The following is a 26,075-nucleotide window of genomic DNA, read 5'->3' as shown; positions in this document are numbered from 1 at the left end:
CACTAGGCATCTCTTATAATTTTTTTTAAAAAATGGTCTTCAAATTCATTTTCTATTGATTTCCATGAAGTGGAACCCATAATTTCACACAGAATAAACTCTTCCACAATTGTGTAAAAGTAGATTACTAAGTGATTATATTTCAGTTATTCAAGTTCTCTGGTCTCCTTGAAAGTGCATCTTGAACGTCAGCATGACAATTGACAGTCGGTCCATTACCCAGTAAGCAGCCATGGTTTTGGTTTTAAAAGACACACGAAAGCTCTCATTTTGCTTATTTTAGCCAATGAACCAGTTGCTTAAGTGAATGTGGCAAACATCAGCACAAGACACTACATATATCAGAAATAATCAGGATAAATTAGAAACTTTCAGATCAAGGTGTAGCGTCACAGAAAAGAGTCAGGCATGTCTCTCCTTTTGGAGTTTTAGATAATGGGTATATACGAATATAGATGGCAGTCTCATTTCCCCAAATGGATTTTGACTGCAAGGGTGCAAATTGATAATGAAAAGGCATGGATAGTGTACAGTAGAGCATAGAAGGGAAAATTTCTAGAATAAACTTCTTATGTTATGGCTATAAAAATGTTCCTAGTATGGAGGTGCTACCAATAATATGATACTAATGATGATAGAATAATGCATCATCTTCCCCTGGTTATGGCAGAATTGACACAAGACCTTGCATGGGCTTCTACTGTACATGTTACCAGTTTAGAAAGGGCTTTTAGTATAGGTGCTGCCAAAGCGAGCACATAAAGGGCTTTTCATCCTGTTGCCAAAAGGTCAGATATTTAAGATCAAAGGAAATTAGAGAGTAATGGAAAACATGGAACACAGTAACGTGTGTTAGCACTTATTTTAGGAAAGGCACTGTGCTGAGCACTTAGCTTATATTAACACCTTTAATCCTCACAACAGCTCTATGAGGTAGCCGTTATGTGCAGATAACAAGATGGTGCTCAAAAATACTACTTTTCATACAGCTAATTGAGTAACAACCGAGATTCCAATTCTGATATGACTTCAAGATCCATATTGTTTTCATTAAGCCAATATTAAACCAATATCATTGGCACAATGATCAGATAAACGGATTTTGGAAATAGCACCTTGAATGGACTCAGTCAAACAAATCTCAGGAGAGAAAAAGGTGAAGAGATTACTTTGAAATTCCATCATCACAAAAATAAAGCATCTGTTAAGCAACCTGAATTGTGGGAGGTGCCATAATCAAGGTTTTAATTCAATACCTTCGGGTTTGCTTTCCTCATTATCCTCATCCACCCTGTCTCCAAGGAAGCTATAGCGACCTTGCAAGTCCTCACCCATGCAGAAAAGACTGGGTGCTGAAATATCTCTCCAGTCCTGACATGAAGGAATACGGATGTGTTTGACATCTTCCTTTCCAGGAATAAAGCCAAAGAGTTTCTTTATGCGCTGCATGATGATGAGCCGTGAATGCTGCTCTGCAGCTTGTTCAAAGAGCTCCCTCTCGTTGTGCAGGTGGTTGGTCCAGTAGCAATGCTGCAGAGAGGTGAGGGGGGAGCAGCACCTCGCCAAGCAGCAGGACACGAGGATAGCGATGGTTGCCAAGGTGATCAAAATCCAGCCCAGCATCTTGATATAGTTATTTAAATAAAAAACAGAAAACATCAATATAGCAATTATCAAAGGAACAGGCACAGTAAGAGGGATTCTTACGTAACAGAAGTGGGTAAGAAATTTGTTTTTCTAGTCTTTAAAACACTAACAAGGTGCTGATCGCTTGATATGGATATAGGCATGATGGAGAGACTAAACCCAACCATTTTAATTTGGTTTGGGGCCTATTAAGGATATTGACCAGTTAACTTAGAGTGGATTAGAAGTCCTGTCCTTGAAGTGGCAGATGCTATAATCCACCAATTACTCTTATGTAAGGTATAATAAACTATATTTAACTCCCCCTCTCTCCCAACCATTAGGTAGGTACAGGTCAAGCATCCTTTGGGTTCTTAACAACTATTTGGTAATGGTTGTGATGAAAATGATGATACGATAGATAATAATGGTAGCTTCCTAAGTGCCTTCTTAATAATGTGCTAACAGGTGTTCATTGATATTTCTTCCTGAACTGCTCTTCCCTTTTATTTTTTTGTGACCAGAGATGACTTTTATGTCCCTAAATGGAAAGCACTTTATTATTTTCCTTTTCATTTCCCTCCTCCTTCAAATAGTTATTGGCTGACCAGTTTAATGATTCATTTTTGAAATATACTTAGAAGGGAAAATTAGCCATATTTTATTTGCAATTATTTAGTGTCCTCTTTGAAAGATTGATGTAAATGGCTGTTTTCGGGCAGCCCGGGTGGCTCAGCGGTTTAGCACCGCCTTCAGTCCAGGGTCTGATCCTGGAGACCAGGGATTGAATACCACGTCAGGCTCCCTGCATAGAGCCTGCTTCTCCCTATGCCTGTGTCTGTGTTTCTCTCTCTCTATCTCTCATGGGTAAATAAATAAAATCTTAAAAAATAATAATAAAATAAATGGCTGTTTTCTAGTCTTGGAACTCTTTTTTTAAATGATTTTTAAAAGATTTTATTTATTTATTTATTAGAGATACAGAAAGGCAGAGACATAGGCAGAGGGAGAAGCAGGCTCCCTAGGGATTAAGGGACTGGATCCCAGGATCCTAGGATCACTATAGGAGCCAGAGGCAGATGCTCAACCACTGAGCTACTCAGGCGCCCTAATGATTCTTTTTTTCCCAATCGTTAGCAATTATTATGTAAAGTGAGAGAGGCAAGTTCCACACTGATAAGGAAGCCAGCAGGAGGCAGCCACAGTCTGGGAGGTGAAGGTCTCTCCCACAGCTTGTGAATTCTCCAGCAGACCTGGAATTACCAGGGTGAGCACAGCAGGGTAGCTGCACTCAGTGGAGGCTAAAACCTACAAAGTGACACAGCAATTTAACTTGAGAGAGGCCAGCACGGTGGAGGAAAGGCCATCTGAGATGCCCATTAATTATCAGCCATCATTTATTGAGTACCTGGTTGACCTCTCACCATGTTCTATACATGGTGGTTGGTTATGGGGACTGAGATATGAACACATTTAAGATACATTCACCCTTTCCACAGTCTTTCAACCAAAAGAGGAAGACAAAATAGCAAGCCAAGAAATATAGTTAAATATGATAGTTTTTTTTTTTTTATACCAGTAAGCACAATGGGAAAGAAATGAACTCACTTAATGAAGAGGAGTATCAGGGAGTACTTCCCAGAGGAGATGATGTTCAGACTTAAATATTAAAGAGCAGTTCATCAGATGCAAGAAATTAAGAGTTCTGATAAGAGCTGATAAGAAGAAAAATAAGAGCATGAAGAATTGGGAGAACCTCAAGAAGTTTGTGCTCACAGGTCATAGGAGTCCTGTGGAAAAGTCAGGAGCCAGACACTGAAGGACCTTGTATGCCCTGACAAGAATTTGGGTTTGTGACTGGGCCAGTAGGAAGTCATTCAGGAACTTCATATAGGGTCTGGGGACGGTGGTCATGATCCGATTCACATTTAGAAAGATAATTTTGGCATGGCTGTAGAAAGTTGACTGAAATTGGATAAAACTATGTCAGGAAGCTATTTTAGAATGACGTATGGGTAGAGAAGGGGTTTGAACTTTATAGGACCTTGTGGTCAACTCAGAAAAATCAAACAGAAAAAATAGTGTATACTTCTCAAATGAGACTGAAGTTCAAGGTAGTCGTGAAATGTGGCTTGGTACAATGGAAACAGTATGACCTTTGAATATCTCAGCCCTTTATTAGCTCTGTGAACTTATAAAAGTTACATAAACTCTTTAATCTTTGCTTTCCTCATCTGTAAAATGGGATTGATTATAGCTCTCTCTTAAGATTCTGAAGGTTAGAATTAAAAATGAAATATTTGTACAATATATGATAAACATCTTACTAAATATTAGTTTTGTGGTCGCTGATCCAAAAAAGTCCACTGGCTGATGGCACTCAGAACCATAAAACTGTCTTTTCACATAAGTCTGTGTAATATATTAAACAAGGTATTTTATTTTCACTTTAAGAAAATCTTACTAGTGTGTAATAGATATTAGTTTTTCTTGAGCAAGAACATTTTTGCAAGTTAAAATGGTCCCATTAATTATTTGACATTTCACCTATCCTCACATAGCTCCCTCCTCTATCCGAGCTCTAGAGTTAGTATAAAAGGTTGAGGCACAGCATACCTTAATGGGATTTCTAACTTTGCTTCAATCAGGCCATATGCAACACTTGAGTATTCTGTGTGTTGATAGTAATTTTTTTCAACAAAATAGCACTAGCACTTCTAAATTTTAATAGCTAAAAAAGTGATGGGTCAAAAATGTGTATGCCTTTGCAATAAATAGTTTAAAAATAATGTATTTTTATTGTACTGCAGTGGTTTGCCAATGTGTTTTTATCCCCAAATCCCTCACAGAGAGCAATGAATGCCAATGACTCTTTCTGTATTGACAAAATGCACTTTTACAGTTCTTTTTTTTTTTAAGACTTTATTTTTTATTTATTCATGAGAGACATAGATTGAGAGAGAGAGGCAGAGACACAGGCAGAGGGAGAAGCAAGCTCCATGCATGGAGCCTGAAGTGGGACTCGATTTCAGGTCCCCAGGATCAGGCCCTGGGTAGAAGGCGGCGCTAAACCACTGAGTCACCTGGGCTGCCCTATAGCTCTTAAATTTAACCTGTAAGTGCAGTAGATACAGGCCTTTTCTCTGCCTCATCCCACCCCCTCATGTAAACTTGTCTAAGGACATTAAATTTAGAGCCATCGCTGGAATTTATTTTGATCATTATTAAGCTTCCTATAATTTTAGGTAAAATGTTAATACACAAGAATGAATATTTCAGAATATCCAAGATGGAATGAAATGATACACTATATGGTAATAATAATTTTAATGACGATATCTAAGATGTATTGTTTTTTAACATGGATTGTAGACATGATGCTGAGCCTTTTAGATGTATTAGCTCATTTATTACTCACTTCAACCTTATGTGGTAGGCCCTATTAATATCTCTATTTACAAATTGAACACCAATAAAAAATAAATGTATATTAAAAAAATAGTGAAAGGGAATAAAGGAGAAAGGAGAAAAAATGAGTGGGAAATATCAGAAAGGGAGACAGAACATGAAAGACTCCTAACTCTGGGAAACAAACTAGGGGTGGTGGAAGGGGAGGTGGGCGGGGGGTGGGGGTGACTGGGTGAGGGGCACTGAGGTGAGCACTTGATGGGATGAGCACGGGTGTTATTCTATATGTTGGCAAATTGAACACCAATAAAAAATAAATTTATAAAAAAAGTAAAAAAAATCTCTATTTTACAGCAAAGAAAAGTAAAGCGTGGTTAAGTTATATAACTTGCTCAAGATTTTGCAGGTTAATAAAAGGCAAAGCAAGATTCAAACACATCCTAACCATATGTATAGAGCCACTCAGTAGAAATCACTTTGATAAATGGCATCAAGACTGTGTTGTATATTCAGATACTATGAGAAGTAGTAGGAATGTGAAATGTCTCCAATGGCTGCAGTTAAGATGGGATAGTATAGCAAGAAAAAAAAAAATCAAGAGCTTACTTGTGACTGGAATCTGTGCAGAAGAGCAACTTCATCTCTTGCCAGGATCATGTCAGATGGAGCTGATTTGGGACATGGAAACCCAGCTAGGATCTCTTTTCGTTTGCTGGCACTGACATTGTCAAACACTGGGTAATGATCCACAGATGCGAATTCACTTGCTGCACATTCATAGTAGGTGCCTGTCAGCAGGGTGACAGCCAGCCATGTTAATGGGGCAACAAGTGCCCTCCCAGTGATGCTGAAGAACCGAAGACAAGCCAGCTTGCGCTCCAGGGGGCTGATTCTCCGGTGGGAAGGGGCACAGCTGCAGCAGTATTCACTGGTCATTGTCCACATCTGGCTTCTCAGAGCATAGCCAGCAACCAGAAGGATCAAGGCTGGGATGACTAGAAACGCAGAACCATAGTAGAAATTTTTTCCAACCTGACAGGGACAACTGAATGTGAAAGAAGAGAAAAGCTGTTGCCCACCAATAGTCAAAGCAGCAATGAGAGAATTGATAAATGTCCCACTTCTCTGCAGGGAAGATACGATATTGTTGAGAGTTCGGCTCATCGTTGGGAAGCTCTGAAACAAATGGCCCTTTCTGATCATTAGACTCCGCAGCTATAACCATTTTATGGGATCTTACTGGTTTAACTGGCTGTGTCAAGCGACTGAACATCCTTATATGTTTAAAGGATTCTAGCATCTTTCCTTGTGTACTTTGTGAATCCTGAACTAATAAATGCCCTTCAGATTACAGCTGGAAGAAACTAGAGAGGTTAATCTGGTACGAGTGACAGGAAACACTTCTGCAGTATATCTTCCTGCTAAAAAGAGAATGACCTGCTTTGCAAAGCAAACTGCTGCCATCTTTCCATGTGCTGCTGTGTATGACACAACGTGCTCAGCACCAGCAAATAGAACATTGGGAGCAAAACAGAGAACATTCTTACCCTGTACTAGACCAGGATTTAGTTACCATCAAATTATGATATAAGAACAACAGAAATTATCAAATAATAGAGCAATCCAAACATTAGGGCTGTCTGGAACATCCAAAACCTAAGAGTTCTGTCAGAAGATCCCAAAAGCTTTCCCCAAAAGGACAAGAGTTGGGTACCCATAAATCCAAATCACAACAAAAACATTCCAACTTTGCATTAAAATGCATTTGTATTGATGGAATATAATGTATTAATGTGTGGCTTTATAAGTTAATTTGCAAATTTGGGTTTATATGGTATCTTTTTGTTACATGAAAATGTGATACTTAGGTATTAATAAAATTGTATATCTATAGAAAGAAGTAAAATGATCAAATATGTAAGGTGTTTTCTATATTTATTTAATCAGAAAATATTTATTGTATAACTTCTATGCAAAAGGCACTGGACTAGGCTTGGTTGGGCTAATAAAAAGTGAATAAGATACAAATTTCTCAAACTCTCAACTGGGTGTTGTTAAATATGTAATTAGTGAATTGAAGCATAATGCTGAGGAATTCACCCAAAGTACAGTATAAAAAGAAAAGAAATAAAATACTATATTTTAAAAACCAATTCAACGAACTAGTAGACAGACTAAGCAACTCTATAACAGGACTTCCAGAAGGAAGAAATGGGATAGGCAGAGAAACAATTTTTCAAGAGAAGTAACAGAGTTTTGCAGAATCAAAGAAAGTTCTCATATCAGAAGAGTGTTAGATGTTCTGAGCAGCGTAAATGAAGACAAATCTACATATAAAAACACCATAGTAAAACTGCAGAGTGTGAAAAATGAAGAGATATTCTTAAAAGCTACCAGAAGGGGATGCCTGGGTGGCTCAGTGGTTGAGCTTTTGCCTTTGGCTCAGGGTGTGATCTCGGGTCCGGGGATTGAGTCCCACATCGGGTTCTTGCAGGGAGCCTGCTTCTCCCTCTGTCTATGTCTCTGCCTCTCTCTGTGTGTCTCTCATGAATAAATAAATACAATCTTTAGAAAAAAAAAAAGCTACCAGAAAGAAGAGACACATAAACTACGAAAGAATGACTGAAGCTCTCATTAGCAACACTAGAGACCAGAGGCAGTATCTTCAAAATGCTTAGTACCAGATACACTATCACTCAAGACAGAACAAAATAAAGATACATATGTTAATTTTAAAAAGAGATACATAAAGGCTAAGGGAATTTACCACTCACAGGAACTCATAAAGAGCATTATTAAAGGATATATTTCAACAAGGAGAAAAATTAACTCTAAGGAATGACATAGGACAAAAAATAATTATGAGTACAGATATGGTATTTTTAAGTTATTTTCTTTAATCATTAGCTGTGGAAAGAATTACTTTTTACTTTAACAGGTGGAACTAAGGCAATACATGGTTATGATATGACATCAGTATGCAAACAGCTAAAATTAAGAAGACTGACCATATCAAATGTTGCTGAAGTTTGCAGAATAACTGGAACTCTTTTTATTTTTTTTTAAGGTTTATTTATTTTAGAGAGAGAAAGAGTGTGGCAGGGAGGGGCAGAGGGAGCAGGAGAGAGACACTCAAGCAGACTCCACACTGAGCATGGAGCCCGACTTGGGGCTTGATCTCATGACCTTGAGATCATGACCTGAGCCGAAATCAAGAGTTGGATGCTTAGCCAACTGAGCCACCCAGGCACTCCCAGAGTAACTACAACTCTTATACATTGATAGTGGGAATGTAAAATGGAATATTTTTGGAAAATTGTCAGTTTCTTTAAAAGTTTACTATGTACCCACTATATATGGTACAGTCATTTGTCTCCTAGTTACTTGCTCAAGAGAAATGAAAGCATAAGTCCACACAAAAAATTGCACTTGAATGTCCACAGTAGCTTTATTTATAATAGCTACAAACCAGAAACAACACAAATGTCCATCAACAGGTGAGTAGAACAACAAACTGTTATATATCCATATGATGAATACTACTTGGTAAGATAAAATGAATAAACTATTGATTTATACAATAAGAAGAATGCATTGAAAAGAATTTTCTGAATTAAAGAATTTAAGCAAAGAAGTACATAATGTGTGACTCTATAAAATTCTAAAAATGCAAATTCATCAATATAGACAGAGAATAGGCCAGCGCTTGCCTAGGGAATAGAGGAGGAGGAGTAAGAAGAGAGAGTACCAAAGGGCCTTAGAAAACTTTCAAAGGTTGTATCAATTTGTACTGATAGGGTTTTAATTTATGGAGGTGATTGAGTGATGACACGGAGAAGCCAATGCCATTGATAGGAGATTTCTTATTTTCATTTACCAAGAGAAGAGGGCATGCCAGGCCGCAAGGGGAAGCATCAGGTTTGGTCAAGAGGCAGAAAGGAAGACAGAAGAGCCTCGGCCAGAGCTTTTATTGGGGTTTCCATAGTAAAGGCAAGGTAAGGCAGGGGAAACAGCCTAGGATTGGCTAGTTTAAATAATTCTGGTGGGCTTTGGGGCATAAGGGCTGTCACTGCTTGTCTAGTACCTGGTCCTGGGTTGATCTAGAGCAGGGGAAATATTGACTTGGTGTATGAGAGGTAGATAAGAAGATGTTCCGGGTCTGATCACATGGGAGATATTAACCGCTTTGCCTGTTAGTGTGGCCCTGTAATTAATGGATGCCAAATAGACAAAGAATCTAAGATAACATAGCTGAAACAAGGGTAATGGAAATGTTATGTTGATTAATTTGATGGCTTTAGGGTTTATATGTATGCCAAAACTCATCAAATTTTATTTTATTTATTTTTAAAATATTTTATTGATTTATTCATGAGAGACACACAGAGAGAGGCAGAGACACAGGCAGAGGGAGAAGCAGGCTCCATGCAGGGAGTCCAATGCAGGCCTCAATCCCAGGACTCCAGGATCACTCCCTGGGCCAAAGGCAGATGCTTAACTGCTGAACCACCCAGGTGTCCCAAGACTCATCAAATTTTAAATCAATTCATATCTCATTAAAGCAGCAAAATTGTAAGCGTAATTATTAAATACTTGAAATATAGGGTATAGATCATTCAAAAGCAGGAAATTAAAAGGGACTATTAACAGAAAAAGAGACTGTAAAGAAAGGGAAAATGATGGTAAAAAGAAAACACAAATAACGGTAAAAATGAGACCAAACACATCAATAATCACATATAAAAAAATTTAAAAACCTAATAATTACTGTGGGCTTAGGGACATGTCAGGCACAGTTATAAGAACTATGATGAGATACTAATATCATCCTCAACTGGTTTACAGATGAGAATGTTATCCTCAACTTGCTTACAGGTAAGAACTTATTTTCATGAAAAGATTCAGGAAATTGCACAGGGCCATACAGAGATGGGTAAACTTAGCTCCAGAGTTATTAAAAAAATAGAGTCATACTGCTTACAAGGGACACACCAAAAACTAGACCACACACAAAGCTTGAGAAATAAAGGCACTAAAATCTATATAACTGGGAATAATGATATTAAAAGAAGGCAAAACTGAACCAAAGGCAACAAGTGTCAAAAGGGCTAATTTGGGACACTCCATCATAATAAAAGGAACAATCCATTATGAAGATAGAGCAATTGTCAACTTGTATGTCTGTGTATGTAGTATCCCATCACAGTATTTCCATTCCATTTCATTAGTAATGTCCAATAATGAAGAAACAGATGAATCAACTGCAGAAACAGAATGCTATAGACGAGGGGTTGACTATCTAAGGCTCATAGACAAAACTGGCCCACTGCCTGTTTTCTTCTAGTTAAGAATGGTTTCTACATCTTAACACAGTTGGATGTAACAAAAAATTGTTTAGTATTTTATAACATGTGAAACTGCATGAGATTCAAATCTCCATGTTTACAAATAAAGTTTTATTGGCACACAGGCACACCTGTTCCTGCTTTCCCATCACAATAGCAGAGTTGAGTGGTTGTGACAGAGTCCATATGTTTGTAGAACTTAAAACACCTACGCTCTGGGCCTTCTCAGAAGAAGTTTGCTAATCTCATCTAGAAAGGCTGTGAATGAGGAAGACATGGACATGGCCAACATGCACATGAGAAAATGCTCCGCATCACTTGCCATCAGGGAAATACAAATCAAAACCACAATGAGATACCACCTCACACCAGTGAGAATGGGGAAAATTAACAAGGCAGGAAACAACAAATGTTGGAGAGGATGTGGAGAAAAGGGAACCCTCTTACACTGTTGGTGGGAATGTGAACTGGTGCAGCCACTCTGGAAAACTGTGTGGAGGTTCCTCAAAGAGTTAAAAATAGACCTGCCCTACGACCCAGCAATTGCACTGTTGGGGATTTACCTCAAAGATTCAGATGCAATGAAACGTCGGGACACCTGCACCCCGATGTTCACAGCAGCAATGTCCACAATAGCCAAACTGTGGAAGGAGCCTCGGTGTCCATCGAAAGATGAATGGATAAAGAAGATGTGGTCTATGTATACAATGGAATATTCCTCAGCCATTAGAAACGACAAATACCCACCATTTGCTTCAATGTGGATGGAACTGGAGGGTATTATGCTGAGTGTAGTAAGTCAATCGGAGAAGGACAAACAGTGTATGTTCTCATTCATTTGGGGAATATAAATAATAGTGAAAGGGAATATAAAGGAAGGGAGAAGAAATGTGTGGGAAATATCAGGAAGGGAGACAGAACATGAAGACTCCTAACTCTGGGAAACCAACTAGGGGTGGTGGAAGGGGAGGAGGGAGGGGGGTGGGGGGGAATGGGTGACGGGCACTGAGGGGGACACTTGACAGGATGAGCACTGGGTGTTATTCTGTATGTTGGTAAATTGAACACCAATAAAAATTAATTTATTTAAAAAAATAGAAAGGCTGTGAAAATAAATGAGCTAGAGTGACAGTCATGGATATGGATAAACCTTAACAAATAACTGGGAAGAAAAAATGCAAGCTGTAGGATATGTACAGTATGATAAATTATGTCATTTTAAAACAAACTGATGGGGCATCTGGGTGGCTCAGCAGTTGGGCATCTGCCTTCAGCTCAGGTTGTGATCCTGGGGTCCTGGGATTGAGTCCTGCATTGGGCTCCCCATAGGGAGCCTGCTTCTCCGTCTGCCTATGTCTCTGCCTCTCTCTGTGTGTCTCTCATGAATAAATACATAAAATATTTTTAAAAATAAAATGAAATGATACTACATATTCTTTGCACTTACTAACATATAGAGAATTTTAAAACATATATAGAAATAATAAATATCAAGTTCTATGTAGTGGTGACCACTGAGGAGGACAGAATAGAATTAAAGAGGGTGGTGGCTATTTCTTTTTTTTCCAAAATATATAACCTACCACCTAGACCTGCCTGACCATGAATTTCTTTTTTTTTTTTAATTAATTTTTATTGGTGTTCAATTTACCAACATACAGAAAAACACCCAGTGCTCATCCCGTCAAGTGTCCACCTCAGTGCCCGTCACCCATTCCCCTCCAACACCCGCCCTCCTCCCCTTCCACCACCCCTAGTTCGTTTCCCCGAGTTACGAGTCTTTATGTTCTGTCTCCCTTCCTGATATTTCCCAACATTTCTTCTCCCTTCCTTTATATTCCCTTTCACTATTATTTATATTCCCCAAATGAATGAGAACATACACTGCTTGTCCTTCTCCGATTGACTTATTTCACTCAGCATAATACCCTCCAGTTCCATCCACGTTGAAGCAAATGGTGGGTATTTGTCGTTTCTAATTGCTGAGTAATATTCCATTGTATACATAGACCACATCTTCTTTATCCATTCATCTTTCGATGGACACCGAGGCTCCTTCCACAGTTTGGCTATTGTGGCCATTGCTGATAGAAACATCGGGGTGCAGGTGTCCCGACGTTTCATTGCATCTGAATCTTTGGGGTAAATCCCCAACAGTGCAATTGCTGGGTCGTAGGGCAGGTCTATTTTTAACTCTTTGAGGAACCTCCACACAGTTTTCCAGAGTGGCTGCACCAGTTCACATTCCCACCAACAGTGTAAGAGGGTTCCCTTTTCTCCGCATCGTCTCCAACATTTGTTGTTTCCTGCCTTGTTAATTTTCCCCATTCTCACTGGTGTGAGGTGATATCTCACTGTGGTTTTGATTTGTATTTCCCTGATGGCAAGTGATGCAGAGCATTTTCTCATGTGCTTGTTGGCCATGTCCATGTCTTCCTCTGTGAGATTTCTCTTCATGTCTTTTGCCCATTTCATGATTGGATTGTTTGTTTCTTTGGTGTTGAGTTTAATAAGTTCTTTATAGATTTTGGAAACTAGCCCTTTATCTGATATGTCATTTGCAAATATCTTCTCCCATTCTGTAGGTTGTCTTTTAGTTTTGTTGACTGTATCCTTTGCTGTGCAAAAGCTTCTTATCTTGATGAAGTCCCAATAGTTCATTTTTGCTTTTGTTTCTTTTGCCTTTGTGGATGTATCTTGCAAGAAGTTACTGTGGCCGAGTTCAAAAAGGGTGTTGCCTGTGTTCTCCTATAGGATTTTGATGGACTCTTGTCTCACATTTAGATCTCTCATCCATTTTGAGTTTATCTTTGTGTATGGTGCAAGAGAGTGGTCCAGTTTCATTCTTCTGCATGTGGATGTCCAATTTTCCCAGCACCATTTATTGAAGAGACTGTCTTTCTTCCAGTGGATAGTCTTTCCTCCTTTATCGAATATTAGATGACCATACATTTCAGGGTCCACTTCTGGGTTCTCTATTCTGTTCCATTGATCTATGTGTCTGTTTTTGTGCCAGTACCACACTGTCTTGATGACCACAGCTTTGTAGTACAACCTGAAATCTGGCATTGTGATGCCCCCAGCTATGGTTTTCTTTTTTAAAATTCCCCTGGCTATTCGGGGTCTTTTCTGATTGGTGGTGGCTATTTCAACTGCATCAGCATTGCTTTATTGCTTACAACAAGGCCTCAAGTATATCTAGCAACTTGTTCCATGGAACGTGGTAGTAAAAATCACATTTTCCTTGTGTTTATAATTTCATATTTTAAAAGTCCATGTAATGGAACATATGGGAAGTGAGGAAGAGAGAAGGAAATTGTAGATCAGTGTTTCAGGGAACAACGCAAGAAAGGATGGAGCACTGATTAATGAGAAGTCACTATTGGAGTATCAAAGTCTTGCCGTAAAGGAGTATCTTGATGACAAATTCTTAATTTTTTATCGTTGTTTACAGTCAAAAGAACTAATGACTTCCTGAGGGGTCCTGTGTGTAACTCGTCAGTGATTGTGAATGATTACATCTATGATGGATCAATTTTTTTGGGGTGTTATAACCAAATGGTCTTTTTGTTAAAGATAGCTTGCTGTCACCTGTCTATCCAACATATTAAACGTCTACTTGTCAGCGGAGACCCAGAGGCTCCCTGGCTGAGGACGTGCTGGCACACGGATAGGGAAATCAGATCTGACAGCTAGAGCAGTCCTCAGAGGGCTGGGGTGCTGAGCATATTATCACTCATTTTATGTAAAGAAGTTTGGTTAAAATAAATGCGAAAGGCAGCTTTAAATAGAAAAAGAAATTGCAAAAAGATAAGACATTCCTGAAGCAGATGTGATGGCTGTGTCTGATAGTTTGTGGGCAATCTCAGAGGACGATGACACAGCTGATGATGGATCAGTAGGGGTTCCCCTCTGAGCACCTCCCCAGTCTACTCAGCTGCCCAGGTACCTCCCAAGGGACCACTCTCGGGGACTGGCTCAGTTCATCACTTCCTTGCGCTGGTCGGTTTGCAGTGCCCTATGATGCCATCGACCATTGCATCATTCTCCCAACCCTGGCTCCAAGTCTGTCCTAGGCTACCAAAAGAACTCTTAATAAAAGAGGAAAAGCTCCTCCTCTGCATTATTTTGAAATGATTCTTCTTCCCAGTTCACTGCCAAGACAGAAATTATCTACCAGCTACCTGTTTGAAACATACCCTTTGTACTTTCTTCCACTTAAGGGAAGAAAGTGAAGAAAAGAAAGAGCCTGGGGCACACCAGCCTGCCTTAGATCATAAAGGCCACTGAAGGTTGGTGGGTTTCAGATTCTGGGACACAATCCAGTGTCCCAGCACCACCGGCTGCAGCTGTGTTCGTGCAGGCTGTGCCTCTCGTGCAGGAACGCCAGGCAGGGACTCTCTCTTTCCTCAAGCCTCATGGTCCTGAGTGAAAGGGCAGGAGAGAGGGGGAGGCCTGGCAGTCCAGAGGAAGAGCTGGTTTGTCCCAATGTGCCCACGATGTCCCGAATCCTCAGGTGGCCGTGATGTTTCCACACCACAGTCATTAGAGTTCAGTGAAACGGATTCCTGGACCACCACTCTCCACGCACCAAGCACACAGGCCTGTGCTGTTTTTCTCAGGACTCAGCACTGCCCCCACACTAGGCTCAGCAGCGTGCTCTCACCATGCCTTCGTAGCCATTGTGAGTCCACCTCTAAACTATTTTGCTCTAACATAGAGTGTGTACAGTAGAAAAAAATGTTTGATTTGGAGTCAGCAACTTGAGCCTAAATCCTTCCTTGTTGCCAACTCTCCAGCGGCTTTGAACAAATTTCTTAACATGACTTTTAGATTCTTATCCTAGGACATGGCAATCAATTACAGATGGTAATTGAATTAGAGGGAGATAAAGTGAAAACCATGTTTTAAATTGTAAGCTTTACATAAATATAAGGTGGTGTTAATCCGCCACCAAAAAGCACCCTTCGCCCCCCTACACCACCACCCAGCAAAACTGACTTTTCCTGGGAATAGTCATGGAATACAGGCATTAATAGGAATACCCTAAATATTGTGGAACCCTATTCAATATACTCACGAGAAAAAACTACAGTAATTAGTGTTTCTATGGTGCATTATAATGTGTTTTATAGCACACATTATCTCTTTGATACTCACAATTATTCTGTGAGGTGGGTATTATTATTGCCTTTTTGCAAATGTGGAAACTGAGCCATAGAGCAATAAAATAGCTTGTCCAAAGTCACTCAGCCAGTAAATGGTAGAACTGCAGCTCAGCCTGAGACTTCCAAATTCTCCTAGGCTCTTTCAACTCCACCACACTCTTTCAAAGTAGTGAGTAGTCTGTCTTTATACTATATACTTTATACTTGCTATACTTTATAGCAAGAATTTTCGAGAACATACAGGGCTCATTGACTCAGATGGTAAGAAGTAGGAAACTACTTTCTTTAAATTGAGTTTTAGGCTTCTGTTTCTGGAACAGTTTTGATCCTCCACACCCTGCAGCTGTCAAGATGAGGGAGTTTCTCGTTTTAACTTTAAATATGTATACTCCTACTTAAATAAAAAGAGGCTTCAGTAGCTAATATCTCAGGGACTACAAAAGAAAGCTGAGGGCTTGCTTTCTCTGCCAAAATCATTATACATTATTCAACTGTAGAACACTCATTTAGAGCAACAGTTTCATGACAAAAAATACTAATACCCCCAAATCCATCATTCCTTAAAACTGCTGCTTATGTAAACAAAAGTACCAAATATATTTGAATTTTGTAATCATGAAAGATGGGGGTGTGCGATACCTATTAGAGTTGTTGATTAGGTTTGAACCCAAGGGGTAGTACTTACAGATTGCTGATCCTGTCTCGAATTCACACAACAATCAATACAAAGACTGAATAATGCTAACACTGAGATCTGTCTTGGATTGTGAAAGTTTCTGTTTGTGATTTTAGAACAATGCCTTGGCATGAGAGCAAAACACCACTCTTATATCCCTTGGGCTAAAGAATTTTCAGTAGCTGGTGCTTCTGATGTGACTTCCCACTATCAGCTTTTATGCCTCTAGATTACAACTTGTTCTCACCAGTGAAGCAATATTTGATCGGTGGCAAGGAACGTGCCTATAAGACAGTCCTGCTCATGATTGTTTTCCTCTACAGCCCAGCCAGGAGCAACAGCAGCAGGGTGCAGAAGTAGCACTCGGCTCAAAGCAAGAAGGAACTTGCAAAAAACGGAAGGACAGAGATTGATATGCCTCTAAGGTAAAAGCCAGTGAAAAGAAATCGAAGATCACATTCTCCATCTATCAAGCACTATGTCTCGCCCTGCACACAGAAGACCAGAATACCATAAAATCGTAAGGTCTTTTTATAAATATATTCTCAAAGAAGGTTTTCTTCTACTTCAAGGAAAATGTTTTCTTGAATGATTTCTGATTTATTTTAAATGGTGACACTTATACATAGACTTTTTTTTTCAGTGGAGCAAAGGTGTGTTTAGTAGAATGGATCATAAAAGACACCTCTGGGAACAGTACAATGATCTCTAACACACTGTGACAAAATAATTGATCCTTTATACATATTTTAGGGTTTTCTTTTGTGACTAATTAGCTCTATAAAGGGACAAATTTATCTTTTGTGTCTGATAGAAAGTATAAAAAGATGAAGCAATTCTTTGTATTTCTTACTTCAGAACTAGGAAATGAAATGTATGTGAAATATATATAAAATAGTGATTGTGTGTTAAATTAAGGGGAATAAATCAGCAAAAAAACCCTCAGCATTAAAAGATTGCCTTTAGAAATATATTTCCTTGTCTCAAATGTAAGTATCTATTACTATAATTTGATATGTGCTATTAACCTTTCTGTATATTCCAAGCTCAGAGTTATTTTCAAAACTTAATTGTTTGCAGATTAGCTTTGGATAAATATTCTTTTATAATCCTCTCATTGGAAATTGCAGATGTGAAAATGTATCATTAAATTAAAGCTCTTTTAATTATTTCAGGAAACTGACAAGCATTGAATAAAATTAAGTAATTTCAGTTATGGGTACTTAGAATTGTATGATTAACTGGCACACCCCAATTGAGAATGCATTCTGGGATCTTGACTTATTTTTATTTGGGGCTCTGAAATACTAAAAGATTTTGTAGAGTTGAGATATTGTACCTAAATCACTTCATTTATGTGTCAGTTAAAACACACTTTTATCCTAATATATCCAAAACCTCAAATAATTAATGGTGTTCTGTTTTTTTTTTTTTTTTCAAGATTTATTTATTTATTCATGATAGTCACAGAGAGAGGAGAGAGAGGCAGAGACACAGGCAGAGGGAGAAGCAGGCTCCATGCACGGAGCCCGACGTGGGACTTGATCCCGTGACTCCGGGATCACGCCCTGGGCCAAAGGCAGGCGCTAAACTGCTGAGCCACCCAGGGATCCCGGTGTTCTGTTTTTTATATGTGAAAATGACTTTTTATTGTTTTATGAACTATGTCAAATTTTATGTTGACATTTTCTGTGACCAGTAGTAGGGATTTGAGACCTACTGGACATGTAGTTTAAGGAATCGCCTTTTACTAGGATGCAGAATGGAAAATGGGCCTCATGGGTGTTGAACTTAAAATTCAGCTATGAGTCAACTATAGTGACTACTCACCCATCAGAATAAGAGAGAAAGAGGAAGAAGAAAATGCCATGATTCAGTTTGATTATATTATAAATGGGCACAATGTTGAGGCTCTGGCATATGAGTAGGGTGTAATTTCATTTCCTGTTACCACTTGGTCAAATTCTTCCATTTTTCTTGCTAGTGGCAACAACCACATTATTCTCTCTGTCTCTCCTTCACCTTTGCTTATTTTTATGCTGTGCTCTTAACCACATAGCATAATTTATCTTCCGTGGTGGCTCCTTATTTGTTGAGAAGATATTTCATGTATAATTTACAGACATTTCTTATAGTGTATGATCAAGTTTTTCAAGTTAAATAAGAACAGAATTAAAATTGAATACATTGTGACTCTTTAGTGATTTAACAATATTTATGTTAAAATCACTCGCTTTACATTTCTTCTTTTCTAGTAGAAATATTAATGTACTTATTATTTTCCTATACCTGACTCATATAGATTAGTCCTTGATGTAATGTCAATTAGTGTATATAATGTACATTCTACACATACTTATGACATTTTGATTTATATTTTCAGTGTAAATTATATCCACATATGGACTTAATTTTTATAATTATTTAGATTCTATCCATTTAAAACTTATTTAGTTATTACAAACATTCTATCTGATTTGTTATGACATAAACCCACGTATATGGAAGTGGACTCTGGTGGTATTGGACAAATTTTGGAAGTATTTGGATCAAAATTATATAACATTTTATAGATGTTACTTTGTTGAAAAAAACAATTTTATTGGTTTGGTTAGCCATTTCTGAAGCTTGTGCCTTAAAAAAAAAAATCTTATCAGGTCTTATCTTACCCTCCATGTTAGGCTACCCAAGACACCTGAGTCTAGAGGTATAGACACCTCTTCTAACTGGAATCCACATTTACCTTTTCATGTAAACACAAGATTATGCTATGCACAGAATAAGATTATTTTAAACAGTGGATCCCTTCCCTCCCTCCCTCGCCCACCCACCTCTATTTCAAATAGGCCTTCTTTTGTGCATCTCAGAGATAATGCTATGTCAGAGTGAAGCCTGCAGTCTCAGGTTCCACCCTGGCTCTGCCAGTTGATGGATAGTTGGACAAGTCACTCATTCCTCCTGAGGCCTCATTCCCTGTGGGACTGACAGCATTGGAATAAATTATCCCTAATATCTCCGGCCCTTACTTAGATAGTATTCAATAGCAGAAGCAAAATAGAGAGACTTTGTCAAATGGATTGGTCGAGCTTTGTGTGTTCTGTTTCCCATTATTTTCAACCTCTCAATGCTAAACCAAACATAAGTTATTCTTAGTCGTAGTTTTCATATTTAGTTCACTCTGAAAATAGGCCATATTTTGGAGATCTATAAGGAAAGTACAAATTCTCCTTTTTTCACTAAATATAAAGAAAACAACACCTCACAAATTTGCTGCTACAGCTGGGTTTTCATCTTGCTGGCCTCCTTGGCAGATGTGGAACCCATTAGGGATTGTGCAGACTCATGAGAAGTCTCAACCAATTATTTCTTCCAACTGAAAACATGGTCAGCCAATACCAAAGGCCATTCTAGAACAACAGAAATTTATATTGGCAATTATTCCTTTTTTAAAAACTTGCTCTGTGAAAATACCTTGCAAGCTATATAATATAGCAAATGCATACAAAGATTTCTCCTGTTAAGAAATTTATTTCATTTCACAGTGTTTTTTCTCATCAGCAATGGATCCAAATATGGGTACAACTTGTTCTCAAAAGTCAAAATTATTGCAATAATTAGGAGGGTGGAAAAAATGTGAAGATGATCTCCAAGACTTCTTCTAATTGGAAAATTTGTTTAAAAAAATAGAGTAGCATATTGTCCATAGCTTTACCTGTAAAGTAAAACCAACCCTTTTTTCTCTAGAACAAAGATCTCTTTGTCCTCACCTATGGAGCACTGGTTGCCCAACTGTGCAAAGATTATGAAAAAGACGAAGATGTGAATAAATATCTAGATAAAATGTAAGTAGAAGTCTTTTATTCTCATGGAATGTATATTGTTTCATCACATCCTCTGAATTTTGTCTGCTTCTAATGACTTTGCTTGCTCCACTTCATGAGTTCTTCTATTATTTCAATGAACCACATTTTAAAGCTGAACATAATTTCTGACAAATGCCATTTGGGTTGTCATAAAGTATAAAGTAAGAGAAAGGAAACTTTTTTTTTCTATGAAAACCAAGCATGGAATATATTCTTTTTAGGGAGAAATCATTTCTTTGCTAGTCAATTATAAGCAAAAGAATGGTAAAACAGACTGTTCTTTCAACAATGTGATGGATCATCAAACTGATTCTTTTCAGAAGTCTTTTGTTCTAATATAACCCCTTCTAATACAAATATATGCTTATATAATACAGATTATCTGTGGAAGGATATGCAAAAAGAATGCTAATGGCAGTTGCCTGAGAGAACTTGGAGACAGGATTATACATAGAAGAGAGATTCACTTTTTCCTATGTAGTGTTTTTATTGTTTGAACACTTTTACCATTGCTATGCTTTACTTAAAAATATATTAAAGGGAGAAATGCACTCCTTCCTTTTAAAGTCCATTCTCCTTGTATACTTCTGCATAAATTCAGCCTTTAATTTTCTCAGAATAATTATATGATCATCAGATTATTGCTCAATAATAAAATATCTGTCAACATTTTTTAAACCTCTTAATTATGGATCCTGAAAAGGACTCTAACAGGGCAATGACTAGAGAGCCTGTATTAATAGAAGATTTAGTTAGAAAGGTTGAAGGTGAGATTTAGCCTAGTTGAGGCTCTACTCTATGGAACATTCCCTTTACACACTGTGGTGACTTTATCTTGGTGGGCCTTCTGTTGCTCCGTTCAAATCATTTCACTTGTCTATGTACATGTGGTTGTGAAGTTAAAAGACAAATTTTGTGCCAGTTGTTTAGCAAAAGCAGTCTTATTCCTTTTTATTTCCAACATTAAGGTCATATTTTCTCAACTAGATTGAAAGTTCTTAGGTCTGTCTTGCCACAAGTGTCTGCTCAGCCATCTCAGCCGCATTATGACATCTCAATAAGATGTTCTCAACATTGTGCTTCAGGTACTACTGAATCCATTTGTGGTAGGGTGGAGCTAGCAGGTCATACAAATACTTTCCCCCAAGTCCCATAGATTCAGTTTCCCTAGAATGAAAAATGAATTTTTTGAATGTTGCTTTTTTTTTCTTTTCGTTAAACTTCAAAGTTCTAACTGCAGAAAACTACACAAGCAATAAAAATAGATTTTTCTTTTCCCTTCTTCCTCTCCTTCTGGAGCTCATCCTGGACATGGCTGTCTTCTTACCATGATAACTATGCTAAGAGAAGAATGAGCAGCCATGTACCACATCTATAGCAGACAAGTTAGCTAGATGCTCATTATGTTTCCATCAACAGCCACTGATGAGAAAGTTCTTTGCCAGTAAGAGATATTAGGCTACAAACACCAACATCCTCTAACTTTATATTGTCAAATTTGGGCCAACCTTTCCTCTTCAGGCTTCTCTGCTCATAGGAAACTAGTTAATATTTCCCGGATAATTGCTCTCTGCCAATAGCCATTGGACTTGTCAAATTTGCTTTAATTTGTTACCCATGCAAGTGCTAAACAGAGGACTCCATCCCTAAACATTGATAGAGTTCATTATTCAAATATTATTTTCAGACCACACCCTTTCCTTCATCACAGGGGATATGGCATTGGAACACGGCTGGTGGAAGACTTTTTGGCTCGATCTTGTGTAAGAAGATGCCATAGTTACTCAGAAATTATAGACATAATTGCCCAGGTAAATGCATTTTTAGCTCTTTCAATATGTTTTGAAAATCTTTGACTTTCCTCAGTCCTGTGGTCTTCTGCTCTGATTGGATAGGCTCTATCTGTATTCACTATTAGGTGCTAAGAGATTCTGATTGTAACCATTTTATTTCAGCCCAGGAATAAAGCTATTGTGAACAGAGGACAATGCTTTTAGGCATTTAAACATCTATAGATTTTTCTGGCCACACTAGGAAAAATATTTTGAGAAGGTAAATAGAAAAGGAGTGTAATAGGGCAACCTGGTAACATGCACACCCCAAACTGGTTTCTTTGTAATCACTTTAGCACACAGAGGAGGTGGTCTTTGGCTGCCTCACAGAATGCAGTTGTAGCCATTTTATTCCCAGAGCAATATTTTCCCAATTGAAAAATAAAGCTTCCTATAAAAGTATGTGCTCTAAGAACTTTCACAGCCCTGTTATATGAGAGACAACTTGGAATCACCTGAGAGTAGCTCAAATATCTTAGATAGAAGATGAGATCAGGAAATGCATCATTAGCCAAAATCCCTTTAATCTGCCAGCCTACAATTATTAACCTAGTGTTGTTCATTTGTGGGAGACCTGGACAGTGTTTATGGGTATCGGATACTTTAAGGTTCAGGTATACTGCCTCTAGGTTCCCACAACAGACCTATTAAGTTGGTCTCATTCTTCTCTTCTCTCCAGATCCTTAATATCATGATACATTGCCATCCTGACTTTTCATGTGAGTGAAAATAATAGTTCTACATGGTGCAATAATAGTTCTACATGGTGCTTTGTGACTCCAAATGCAGTTTTATGTATTTTTTGTCTTTTACCCTTACAGTATCCTTATGAAGTAAGCAGAGTAGGAGTTGTTCCCATTTTCCAGACAAGAAAACTGAGTCCCAGAAAGAATATGATAAAAATTGAATACTAGTATATACAAAAAATTATGCATCCAAAAACACAATCCAAATGAAAGATTTTCCCAATTCTTGTAATGATTACTTTCATTATTTCATTTCATTTCTTATTATTTCATTATTTCATGAATAATGTGGATAAAATTGAAATCCAAGTTTTCCATTCTCTACACACACACAACAAATTTTGGTGAAGATGTGGAGAGATTGGAACCCTTGCACACTGTTGGTAGGAATTCAAAATGGTTACAGCTACTATAGAAAACAGTTTGAAAGTTTATCAAAAAAATTAAAAATAGAATTACCATAAGACCTACCAATCCCACTTCTGGGTATTTATCCAAAAAAAAATTGAAATCAGGATCTTGAAGTGATATTAGCACCTTATATTCATCACAGCACTATTCACAATAGCCAAGATGTGGAAACAACCTAAAACACAATTGACAGATGAATAAAGAAAATGTAGTATATACATATAAATGTGGTATATACATATAATGGCATACTATTCAGTCTTTAAAAAAAAGAAACATTCTGCAATGTGAGACAACATGGTTGAACCCAGACACAGAAAGACAAATACTGCATGATTTCACCTAGATTGGAAATCTAAATCTAAATCTAAAATATTCAAATTCATAGACTCAAAGAGGGTTTCCAGGGGCTGTGAGGAAGAGGAAATAGGAAGTTATCAGCCAATGGGCATAAAGCTTTAGTCAAGCAAGATGAATGAGCTTTAGGGGCTGTGGTACAACATTGTATCGGTGGTCAACAATAATGTATTATACACTTACAATTATGTTACAAGGGTAGATCTCATGTTAAGGTTCTGATCCCATTTTTAAAAAATCTTAAAAGAAAGAGATCTGTTTGATATAAAACTAAGAACATGTAGAACATCACTTTCCAAATATCTCTCCTCTAAACTTTTTATGTCTTTTTGATTTTTCTGATGTCAAGGAAATTCTTGTCTGCTCCTCCTGTCCTCAAAACACTGGGAACAAATCCACGTCCACTCCTTTGCAAGATTCCTTCTTGCAATGAAGAGAATATTTCATCACCCTTACCTTTCTCTTGTGCATTGGGGTTGTCTCCTGGCCTTTGCACTTTCCTTCAAAGGTCCAGTTCCATCCCTCTTAATCATTTTCACTTCTCCAGCAAATGTTCTTTTACAAAATGTTACCCAATCCAGAAGCATTTTAACACAGAGGAAGGGCGGACCTTAGTTACATACTCACCCAGTAATGTTTTGCTTGTGTGTGACAGACAGCTTTCATTAAAAATCCGGCCTTCAGCAGCATTATTTCATTGATCCTCGTAAAGGCTCCTGAGAGGAGGCAGGTGTCAAGTGTTAGAATCAGTTTTAGAGAGGAGGGGGGAGCAGAGGAAATTCACCATAGTCACATGCTGCCCATGGAGCATAGCAGGGTCAGGAATAGAACCTAAACCTTGTGACTTTTTTGGCTGCCCCCTCAGACTTTGCCCTTATACAGAACACCATCGTGGTCTTGCATCCTCACCGTTTTTTTTTTTTTTTTTTTTTTTTGACAAAGCTTTAGTCCTCAGGTTGCGCCATCTAGTGGTGTGAAGAGAAATCCCATGACAGAGGTCAAATCACAAAAAAGTCTGTAATCAGGCCTTATATTTCATATAAAAAAGAGATGACAGGCTAATTCTAAAGTCATATCCCTGCAACATTAAAATGTGTCCATTTTTAAAGTGTGATTTAGTCACAAGTCTACTTTTTGTGGTGATTTCCCTAAAGTACTTTAAATTCTAAATGTAAAATTAAATACAAAGATTGTCAGTAGCATTATAACGTGATGTTGAAAAACTATTAGTAATGCAGCGCCTTTCTTAAGAAAAGCTCAAAGTAATTACCACCTATTATTTTTTTTCCCTTCTAAGAGTCTTGTGAAGTAAAAACGATAGCCACTGTTAGTCTCATTCTACTGATGATATGATTGGGACTTGGGATGATGTCATCACAGTTACATAGTCAGAAAACCCAGCTGAAAATTTAATTTTTCTGGTCTTATTCCAGTGCATTTCCCCAAAATTAATTGTTTCTTTTAAACGTACATTTGAAGATTTTCTCCTGTTATGACCACTTTTCTGAGAAAATTGAAAGTGTGGAATTCACAGTAGAGTCACTGTGGCTGCTTTTAGTTGTAGTACTGAAACACTGGAGCGTTCAAATGTAATTTAAGAGGCATAAATCTTTCAGTTTATTATAAAAGCATGAATAAATAAATAAAAGATGAGAGAGACAGAGAGAGAGAGAGAGAGAGAGAGGCAGAGACACAAGCAGAGAGAGAAGCAGGCTCTATGCACAGAGCCCGATGTGGGATCCAATCCCAGGACTCCAGGATCACACCCTGGGCCAAAGGCAGACACTCAACCACTGAGGCACCCAGGGATCCCAAATAAAATCTTAAAAAAAAAGAAAAGAACTGGTACCTCACTTTGGTTTAAGGTCTAAAACACACTTCCTTAGTTACATAAAAATATATTTCATTGTTTCCAAATGCATCCACGACAAATGCTTTATTATTAAGATAAACTAGAGATAACTTAATCTTTTGAAGTCAAAATGATTGTAAAGTTTAGACTTGATAAAAGATTATAACACTGCCTTTTAAAGTTAAACACAGGAATCTCTGACCCTCATCAGATGCAAAGTGATAATCTAACCAAATCTAATGTAGTCGAGATTAAGAGTCCACATCCTACTTAGCCACATTCCCAATGTGTGACCCTGAGCGAGTCACGCAGCCTGTCTGAACCTCAGCTTCCCAATCTGTCGGTAGGACCTGTAGTTTCAGCTGTAGTTTTTCCGATTTTCAGGCTTTGCTTTCCATAGGCAAAATCTGGACATGGAACTATAATCATAAAGAGCTGAGTGTGATGGGTGTTGTTCCTTAGGCCTCCCTTGGAGCATCCATAATGTCTCGTTACTGATGGTGTTTACAACTGCTCGCCTTAGCACAAATTCTGCTCATCAAATCTGGGAAAGCTTTTCACTGTTGTTAGATCAATGTCATCATGATGTCATTATAAGGGATAGAAGGAATGTATACTTTTTCAGTATAAATATCACACCAGGAGTGTTGTTACAGAAAGATTAAATTTGTAGAAAAAATATATGATATATAAAATATATAAAAAGACTTATAAGACTTGAAATTCTGTTCTTTGGGTTAAAAAACTGCCCTTAATATATTATCCCTGGAAATTCTGAAAGCAAAAATGAG

General features: G+C 37.9%; 2 protein-coding genes across 4 annotated transcripts in view; one reads left to right on the top strand and one right to left on the bottom strand.

Moving 5' to 3' along the window:
- Positions 1 to 1,236: 1,236 nt before the first annotated feature.
- On the bottom strand, positions 1,237 to 24,181 carry CALHM4 (calcium homeostasis modulator family member 4). 2 transcript variants are annotated; one of them, XM_041746035.1, is made up of 3 exons: positions 24,060 to 24,181; positions 23,136 to 23,250; positions 1,237 to 1,623 (listed from the first exon to the last, which is right to left on the bottom strand). In XM_041746035.1, exon 3 carries the CDS (start codon positions 1,621 to 1,623, stop codon positions 1,237 to 1,239), a length of 387 nt encoding a protein of 128 aa, XP_041601969.1. In that variant the 5' UTR covers positions 23,136 to 23,250; positions 24,060 to 24,181. The 2 variants fall into 2 exon arrangements, with proteins under 2 accessions (XP_041601969.1, XP_041601968.1); XM_041746034.1 differs by lacking the exons at positions 23,136 to 23,250; positions 24,060 to 24,181 and adding an exon at positions 5,641 to 6,198.
- TRAPPC3L (trafficking protein particle complex subunit 3L) overlaps positions 16,679 to 26,075 on the top strand; it is a 35,675-nt gene continuing 26,278 nt past the window's right edge. The window contains exons 1-3 of one of the 2 annotated variants that reach the window (XM_041746038.1): positions 16,679 to 16,743; positions 19,968 to 20,065; positions 21,798 to 21,897. In XM_041746038.1, coding sequence (XP_041601972.1) covers positions 16,702 to 16,743; positions 19,968 to 20,065; positions 21,798 to 21,897 — 240 coding nt within the window. In that variant the 5' untranslated portion in view covers positions 16,679 to 16,701. Of the gene's footprint in view, positions 16,744 to 19,967; positions 20,066 to 21,773; positions 21,898 to 26,075 lie in introns of both variants that reach the window. The other variant, XM_041746037.1, reaches the window with a different exon arrangement.

This window comes from Vulpes lagopus, chromosome 2, assembly GCF_018345385.1.
Source record: "Vulpes lagopus strain Blue_001 chromosome 2, ASM1834538v1, whole genome shotgun sequence".
NCBI lineage: Eukaryota > Metazoa > Chordata > Mammalia > Carnivora > Canidae > Vulpes > Vulpes lagopus.
The sequence above is the reverse complement of the archived record's forward strand: the minus strand, read 5'-3'. Positions and strand labels throughout refer to the sequence as shown.

Excerpts from the sequence above, each read along its gene's own strand:
- CALHM4 (XM_041746034.1), bottom strand. The coding sequence starts at position 6,198 with ATGAGCCGAACTCTCAACAATATCGTATCTTCCCTGCAGAGAAGTGGG. Across the intron at positions 1,624-5,640 it reads TGCACAGATTCCAGTCACAA|ATGCTGGGCTGGATTTTGAT; the intron begins GTAAGCTCTTGA and ends AACTATATCAAG.